A 9,108-nucleotide genomic window follows, 5' to 3' on the forward strand; every position below is an offset into this window, starting at 1 on the left:
TGTGGTGCTGGGGTTCGAACCGCGGTCCCTATGCTTTGTCAAGCTTGTTCCAAGTAGGTGCTTTAGACCACTGAGCCATCTCTCCAGCCCGAGAACATTTTATTTTGAGGCAGTCTTGCTAGGTTGGCCAGGCTGGCCCTGCACTTCATCTTCCTGCATCAGCCTGTCTGCGTGTGGTGATTATAGTCAGGTGCCATCGCCCTGCCCCTCTTGGTGAAACACCTTTTGCTGGCGTTGTTTTATACTCCCAGTTTGCTAGTCAGTGGGAAGGAAATTCCATCAATCGAGACACTATCCAAGAAATACTGTTTTTCCAGTTAAACTTGTAAAATCACAAACCCTTTGACCCTTTGCCTTTTTCTCCTGTAGTTACTTATTTTTCTCAGACTGGGAAAGCCTTTCTGGGGAACCCAAGTTGGAAAGGGCTTTCATGGATGGCAGCAACCGGAAGGACCTGGTAAAGACGAAGCTGGGATGGCCTGCTGGGGTCACTCTGGACTTGTTGACCAGGAGGGTCTACTGGGTCGATTCCCGATATGATTGTGTTGAAACCGTAACTTACGATGGAATTCAAAGGTGAGAAATATTATTTTTGATGGCTTTGAGTATGAAACAAAGTAGTGTATATAAAATAGGCAAGAGACCTACTAATGAACTAGAATTGAAACACTACCTGGATGGTTCATAGCCCAGCTTATGTGACCTTTGTATTGGCATTGCATGAAGTGACCTGCTGTGCATTTTGTTAACGTCTCTTGTGTTCCCTAATGGTATTAAACATTACCTAAGAGTATTCTGGGTTTTTTTTTTTTTTTTTGTTGTTGTTTTTGGTACGGGGGATTAAACTCAGGACCTTGAGCTTACCAGGCAGGTGCTTATGCTACTGAGCTGTCTGCCCAGGCTAGTATTTGTCCTTTAATTTCCTCCTGCTGCACCCCTTGTCCAGATGAAGCCCGTTATTTTCATGCACCCTTGAGTTCATTCATTTTTAGGCCCTTTTTGCTTTGTTTCCCGAGACCACTTTCCTCTTAAAGTTTCCTAGTTCTCCCTCAATAAATAAATAAATAAATAAATAAATAAATAAATAAATAAAATTAGTAAAAGAAAACCAACCAACCCAAAAAGTTACACGGTCTTTGTATCTCCTTTGCAACAGGAAGACAGTACTTCACGGAGGAGTTCTTATCCCTCATCCCTTTGGAATCAGCTTGTTCGAGGAAAACGTGTTCTACACCGATTGGACGAAGATGGCCGTGATGAAGGCCAACAAGTTCGAGGAGACCCACCCCCAGGCCTACTACCATTCCACCCTGAGGCCCTATGGGGTAACTGTGTACCATGCCCTCAGGCAGCCCAACGGTGAGCACCCCGCGTGGTACTGCCCTTGGTCGGAAGCCATGGCAGTAAATGATGAGGTAGCTCAAGTATGTGAGGCGTTATCTAGAGTACTAAACCTCTGCAATTGGCTTCAGATCACAGGCATTTCAGAAAATTGATGTATTTTAGAGTTAAAATGCCAACTCTAGAAAGAACTACATGCTGAGTGGCCCCTGCAGTGTGCCAGGTCCTGTCCAGCAACAGACAAACCAGGCAACAACACCTCCCTCCTCCTTCAGACAACTCCTTTGATGTCTGGGGAAACTGAGGCCTGGAGGGGAAAATGGAATACCTAAGTGCTCATTTTCCTTCTCTGCTCTGTGGGACACCAGCTCTTTGATTTTCATTAGATCTACCATGGGCCAGCTGAATCTGCTGTCTGTCCAGTTGGTCATTTATTCAAGAAAAATATTTTGGTTCAAACTGTTTAGTCTTCTATTACTTTGCAGTAAGTTTGGTTTGTGTAAGGGTTTTAAATTGGGCTTTGACATGTCTGTATGGATTGTATATGGTTCTTTTCTGTATTTGCTTGTGGATGAAAAGAAAAAAATATAGTAGTATACCAAATTATGTTGATGGAAAACTTCATACTGATGAATTAAATTTGGAGAAAGACATGTTTGCTTTAAAATTCTCATGGTGGGGCCAGGGAGATGGCTCACGCAAGGATCTGAGTTCAATCCCCAGTTCCGCAAAAAAAAAAAAAAAAAAAAAAAAAAAAAAATTCTCATGGTAAGTGGAGAGGCGTTTTAGGATGGAGAAAGACAAAATAATCAGTTTGATTTAAAAGCCAGTAATTAGAATTGATGCATTCAGATGAATAACCTTCAATGTCACCATCCCAGAAGTATATATATTTACCTGAAAAAATTTTGGGAATCTCCATTTAAAATAGTTTTCAGGTCATACTAAGCACTTATTTTTTGTTTTTGGGTTGTTTGTTTGTTTGCCTGTTTGTTTTGCGGAACTAGGGATTGAACTCAGACCCTTGTGCTTGCCAGGGAAGTGCTTATTCCACTGAGCCATCTCCCTGGCCCCCCTAAAATAGTTTTCAGACTTAATATATAAGCTACTCATTTCATATCTGCTCTTGCCCAGTTTGATCATTGCAAATTATTTGACTCTGACCGATATCTGGCTGGGATTGTTCCTCCAAATCAATCCTCATGAGAAGGAAAAGAAAATATTTGGGAGAAAAAGCCAAAAATCCAAAGACAATTAGAAAAGCTTTATCTGTGTAGCCTGTGTGCAGCACGAAGTGAGCTTCCTGAGGCTACTGCCTGGAGGGGGACCTTGGAAGCACAAACTGTCTTGTGTGTGGCAGGCATGGAAGGTCTGAGAGTCAGAGATGGCTTCAGATCCTACAGCAGCATTGTAGCCATTGCATAGTCTCGCACAAGTTGTGTAACTTTTTTGGAGTTTTCTATAAAATTGAGAAAGTAGTTCTGCTTGCACTTCTTGATTGTATGATGTCTTCCTCACAAAACAAACTAGTGAGTGATAGTCACTTACTGTGTCTTATGAATGGTAAAAATGGTACTAATGGCTTTTTAAAAAAATTTGGGGGTATTTTTAAGCTCAGAGGTTATTATGGGAAAAGAATCCCCTGGTTACCTAGTTGTGAGAGTCTTGTTTTTTCCCTGTACTGCCTAAGACTAGAAGGGAGCTGAGTGGGGTGGCACATACCTGTGATCCCAGTAGTAAGGAGGCTGAGGCAGGTGGGTTGAGAGTTTGAAGCTAGTCTGAACCGCATAGAGACCCCCCCCCCACAAAAAAAACAAAACAAAACAAGAGAAGGGAGCGCAGCTTTGAAGTTGGGAGGCGGCTGACGGGGGTGGGGGGGGGACACGACGGGAGTTTTGGCTCCAAGGAGTTTTAGCCCATTACTCTGTCACTTTCAGGCCTGGGGGCCTCAGATGTCTTGGATAAGCACACGACTCTCCTTGTGACCTGACCCTGTGCCCTTTCTCCTCCAGCCAGCAACCCGTGCGGCAGTAACAACGGAGGCTGTGAGCACGTCTGTGTCCTCAGCCACAGGACAGACAATGGGGGTCTGGGCTACCGCTGCAAGTGCTCCTTTGGCTTCGAGCTGGATGCAGATGAGCGCCACTGTGTGGGTGAGCAGTCCGGCCTGGGGTGTCCTTCTGGCAGGCAGCACAGGGCACACATGAGGCCTCTGCCGCACAGCTTCTGCTCTGCCCTGGGCCGGTTCTGATGTCTTCACTACAGAAAATACTCTTTATAGCCTACGGGGCATCTTTCTTGGTGGGCACCACTTTCCTCTGCACACAGAACTGGGCTGGAGGTAAAACTCTGTCCTGTGGGCGTTTCCACTTCTACCACCTTTTAACTATGGTCTTCAAATTCCATATGATTGAATTTTGAGTTCTTTTTTATACTATGTGTACCATTTCCTCATGCATTCATTCATTCATTGGTGCTGAAAATTGAACCCACAGCCTTATGCATGCTAGGCAAGTTTTCAGCAGTCCAGCTCTGCCACTTCCACTTTAGATATGAGGCTTAACTCTAACCTGAAGGGAAGCAGGCCATTGCTTTTATTGTCTTTTCCTAGACCACCACTTACATCTGTTTGAGCCAAGTGATGGTGCCTTAATCCTGCCTGGTTTTGTTGTGCTATTCCAAAATAAGCCCGTGGGCACTGAGGCAGCTCAGTCCCTCATACCGCTCACCTTTCTCTTCGGATGCCTTCCTCTGTGCCCCTGGTTTCATTCAAGGTTTCCCTGTGGTCATGAGCAGTGTATCGCCTGGGCCTCTGCCAGCGAGGAAATATACCCTGCGATACTTGCTTTTCTCATTCTCTCTTCTACAGCTCTCATTTTATGCCTTTGACAAACCCTTATTCTCTGGAGGGTGCTACTTCTGGCTTTGTATACGGAATCTTTTATTCTGACTCAGACAAATTTGTTAACTTCGTAGGCAATCCTAGATTTAGATAAAACTATGTTTATAACTAATTTATTAATAGTAAACTATCTAGGGGGCCTGGCCCTAGCTCAGTTCTTTTAAGTGGCTGCTTCCACCAAACTGTCAGCCTCAGGTTGCTGTAGTTCGATCCCCACAACTCTCCAGCCCGCCAACCAAACCCTGAGGGCATTCAGAGAAAAAAAAAAAAAATCCAATAGTAAACTATCTAGCTTTTAAATTCCTTTCTATAGTTTTTACCTTTGTGTTACTGTCACAATCTTCTTGTTTTCTTTTCAGCCCCCTTTTAGTCTCTTTTTTTTTTTTTTATTTTGAAAGAAGGCCTCACTGAGTTCCCCAGGCTGGCCTCGAACTTGGATCCTCCTGTCTTAGCATCCCTGGTTGCTGGGCTTACAGCTTACACTTCCATGTGTGCTTTGAAACATCAGTCCTTGCTTCCTAACTCCTTCATCCACTCCTCTCTTCTTTCACTCGTTTATTGCTTTGTGAATTATTTACTTCGGTTCTGTTATTCCTTCTTCTGATTTCTATGCAGAAATTGGTGTAGATTTTTTTGGGCATAGATTTCTGTGCAAAAGTTATTCTTACTTGAGAATTTGATGGAATCACTAAGGAGTTCAGTTCATTCTATTTTAAAAATTTAAGCCTATGGGCCCCATTATGTAAATGAATTGTAGGGATAAATTTCTCGGAAAGAGGTAAGATTCTAATACTGGTATTATCTCTGTTGCTTAGCTTTTCTCTTCCAGTTATTTCCAGTTATGATTTTTTTTTCCAGTTATGATTTTATGATTTGTTATGCTTCTTTCAGAATTATCTTTCATGTCTATGAAGTGTGTCTGATGAACATGTTAGCAGTTTTCCGGGAGCTTGAGGGGGAGTTGGAACAATGCTGTGGCTGACTGTACTGTGTCCCTCTCTCCACAGTGCTCAAGAACTTCCTGCTCTTTTCGTCAGAAGTGGCTGTTCGGGGAATCCCATTCACCCCCTCTACGCAAGAGGATGTCATCCTTCCGGTGACAGGGAGTTCTTCTTTCTTCCTTGGGATTGACTTTGATGCCCGGGAAAGCACTATCTTTTTTTCAGATATCTCACAGGACATGATTTACAAACAAAAGATTGATGGCACAGGTGAGAGAGAGAGAGAGAGAGAGAGAGAGAGAGAGAGAGAGAGAGAGAGAGAGAGAATCACATTTTTCTTCTTTTCTAGATTTCTATTAATAATTCAGTTAGTGTAACATTGTATTTACTTAGGTGGCTCATTACTAAGCTTGGTAAACACGTTTAGACTGAGAAAATAGATAAAATTAAAACAAGCACCTTTCCTTTATTTTCAAACAATCTGATAAATGAGAGTGTATTTTAACAAATAGTTTGAAAGAAAGGTGGAGTGCTGGAAAGCCTTCTGTAGGTTAATTGACTAGAAGCTGTTCTTTCCATTTGATCAACCAAAGGGATGACTTCCCTCCCTATATTTATGGATGCTGAGCTGCTTACGTGCCAGTGGCTTGGCTTGGAACAAGAATTTCTAAGGAATAAGTAAATTGTATGTGAATGTGGATTTGCTGTTCTTAGTGGATTTGGGTTGTTAAAATCTTGATCATCAAAGACAGATAACTTGGTCATTACTGCTGCGTCCTTCGTTGGGTGATGGCATGATCTCTGAAGTTGATTTTGTACCCTCTGATGAGTTTAAACTTGCAATCTGAAAAATGAAAGTACATATAATATAGCAACTAGGAGGGCCAGATTGGGAGTTGGACTTCCTGGCTCTGAATTCTGGCTTACCACATTTCATAACTGTAAACTTGGGCAAGGTACTTAATTTCTTTATGGCTCAGTTTCCTAAAATGTAAAGTACAAACAGTAATTCAGGTACTGCATTAGATCGTGAGGTTGCTGACGGAAGTGTAGCCCGGCGCATTGAAGCCTCTGCAGTTGTGTCTGAAACACATTAACTACGTTGTTAGCCACAATCAATGGAAAACCCTGTTGCCCTGGGTCCCGCACACCTCTCTCCAGACCTTCTCTCCTGTGCCACTCTTGTAGCTGTTTCTTATTTTTAACGAAATGCTATGTTTTGCTTTCATTTTAGATAATTACTACTTAGTGATGGATGTGCATTTGGCTTTTATGTTCCTCTCTCCCATCTTTTGTCCTTCCTGTTTCTTGATGATTCTCTCCTGTATTGCTTGGAGGCCTCTCAAGTTTTCACTCTGAGACTCAGGTCCGCGGCACCGGCTGTCTTGGAGCTGCTTCATGTGGTGATGCCACTGCCACAGCCACTGCCAAACTGACACATCCACATGGACCCCTGCCTTGTACTTCTCACAGACCCCCGCCTGGGGGTAAAGCACCTCGCCCCTGCCCGCCTTGTACAACCTGTGGTCCTGTGACCATGTCCCTCTCTGTGAGCCTGATGTCACTGCTTCACTTCCTGCCATGCCCCTGAGCACTGGGAGTCTCACTGTCTCCCCCTCTCTCGTAGGCTTCCATTGGGAAGCCACCCCCTGCTTCCACCTTGTCATACTTGCTCATGCCACAGGTTGATGAACCTGTGTTCACAGTCCACGCTACTATAACCCTGTCAAGCCCCACTACACGTTTATTTTTGCTTCTGGGTCTCACTACCTCATGAATGACCTTGAGGACAGTGCCCACAGTCTTTCTTGATGCCTCATTTCTCTCATCTGTGAAATACCTCCTTGAGCCAGAGATATAGCTCAGTGGTGCAGTGCCTGCCTGGCAGATGCAAGGTTCAGAATTTGATTCCTGGTATAACAACGAAAAAGACACCTTCTTGACTGAGTAGTAGTGAGAATGAGCGAATCCATAAAGGGCTTGTACCAGTTTTTAGCTCCTAGTAAGAGCTCAGTTAATACAGGCTATTATTAGTAGCAACATCATGTTACCTGAATGTCTAACATTATGTAGCACATGGAGGATTTCTTTTTATAATTTTCTGAAGAAGTGAAAAGAAATAGTTTTTTTTATGCTACTGCAGAAGAAAGATGTTACTGCTTATTTTGATTGAGTTTTTTTTTTAGTGAGAAAAGAGGCAGACAGGAATAAGCATTTTACAGCGAATAAAATGGTCCTTTCCCTCCTGGATCCTGTTCCGTTTTTCTTCTGGCATCTTCACTGATCTCTTCCAACAGCCTGGCAGAAAGGCTGTTAAAAGCCTGGTGAGAGGGTTGGGCTTTGATACCTCCAGGCAGCCCTGGCTGTACCTGGCAGTGTCAGCTTAGCAGAGCGGCCTGGGGGTGGTAGAAGGTGCGCTCAGGTATCTCTCCTTGGGATGTTCTGAGAGGAGGAATTTTTTTCTGGAAGGTTGAATAAGGGAGTAAGTCTGGACCATAGCACTCCTGGCTCTGCTTATCAGTGTCATATCTTTTCTCTGAGATCCAAACTTTGAGTGAGTGGATAGAGCCTAGGTTTATTTATCTCATGTTGCTGCTCAGCATTTTACAGGTTTTTTTTTTTTCTTAAAGAATTTTACATGTGTTCTAATTCTGATGGAAAATTTAATATGCAGTAGAAGGAAAATCATATGCTTAGTTTAAACCATGTCCATATTTTAACTTACAGGAAGAGAAATTCTCACTGCTAACAGGGTGCAAAATGTTGAAAGTTTGAGTTTTGACTGGACTTCAAAGAATCTGTATTGGACAGATGCTTCTTTGAAGACCGTTAGCGTCATGAGACTTGCTGACAAATCCAGACGTGCAATAGTGCAGAATTTGAACAACCCTCGGGCAATTGTGGTTCATCCTATTGCTGGGTGAGTGTGTTCTTATTTCCTAAAAACTTGAAACTGCACATCTTTTACAGCCATCGAAAAGTGATACCATAGGGATTTGGTGAGTTTAACCTATAACAGGTAAAACTTGAAATTGTCTTAGATTTTACCCTGTTTGCATAGGATTAAGAAATCACATTGTCTCCTTTCAGTACCTTTCTTCTACATCTCAGCTTTCCCAGTCGCTCATGAAGTGTGTTCTGTTTTCATTGTGATAAACACTGTGACACAGATTTGGTGGGGAAGAAACTATTGTGCAGCAGAATTATCAGGAAAGGCTCAAGTTCTTGACCTGCCTAGTGTATTGATATGAAGCATAGCAAAAACTTGCCTGATCATTCAGTGATTGTCAGGGTAAAAGTTCTTCAGATCATGGAGTTTCTTGTTTTCCCATTTTGGACTTGGTGGAGTCAGTCAAGAAAAGACAACAGGGTTGGGGAATAGCTCAGTGGCATCAGTACCTGCCCGACAAGTGCAAGGTTCTGAGTTCAATCTCCAGTACAAGAAAAGAAAGAGAAGAGAAGAGTCGAGCTAGATAGCTCAGCAGACTAACCACCTGCTTAGGCAAGTTCAGGGGCTGGGGTTTGATCCCACATGCTGTGCCGGCCCCGCTGCTGGGCACACTGAGCCAGACATCACGACCGGGTGTGGTGGCGTACGTCTGTAATCCCACTGCTGGGGAGGCTGAAAGCCGGAGGATCACTAGGAATCTGAGCTGTGTAGTGAGACCCTGTACCAAATACTTAAAAAGAAGAAGAAAAGAAAAACAAGTGGTCCACAGAATTCCTTTCTGGTTCTTACCTTATTTAAGTATGTTTTATAGCTAATACGTTTGCATAGAACAAGTAAAAGACGTATGTATACCATTTATATGAATAGAATAATAAAGAGGGCTGGTGATTCAGTAATCTCATCTAATTCCAAAACCAGCTTATGAAGAAGTTAGTATAGCACCTATTTTATTTTTTTTTTATAAATTTTTTATA

At 42.9% G+C, this 9,108-nt stretch overlaps 1 protein-coding gene across 1 annotated transcript in view; it reads left to right on the forward strand.

Annotated features, from left to right (window-relative positions):
- The window catches only part of Lrp2 (LDL receptor related protein 2), a 207,114-nt gene that overhangs the window by 73,402 nt on the left and 124,604 nt on the right, over positions 1 to 9,108 (forward strand). The window contains exons 13-17 of the mRNA XM_023719208.1: positions 370 to 576; positions 1,157 to 1,359; positions 3,354 to 3,494; positions 5,251 to 5,454; positions 7,912 to 8,104. Coding sequence (XP_023574976.1) covers positions 370 to 576; positions 1,157 to 1,359; positions 3,354 to 3,494; positions 5,251 to 5,454; positions 7,912 to 8,104 — 948 coding nt within the window. The remainder of the gene's footprint in view (positions 1 to 369; positions 577 to 1,156; positions 1,360 to 3,353; positions 3,495 to 5,250; positions 5,455 to 7,911; positions 8,105 to 9,108) is intronic.

The sequence above is a fragment of the Octodon degus genome, unplaced genomic scaffold (genome assembly GCF_000260255.1).
Source record: "Octodon degus isolate 3935 unplaced genomic scaffold, OctDeg1.0 scaffold00065, whole genome shotgun sequence".
NCBI lineage: Eukaryota > Metazoa > Chordata > Mammalia > Rodentia > Octodontidae > Octodon > Octodon degus.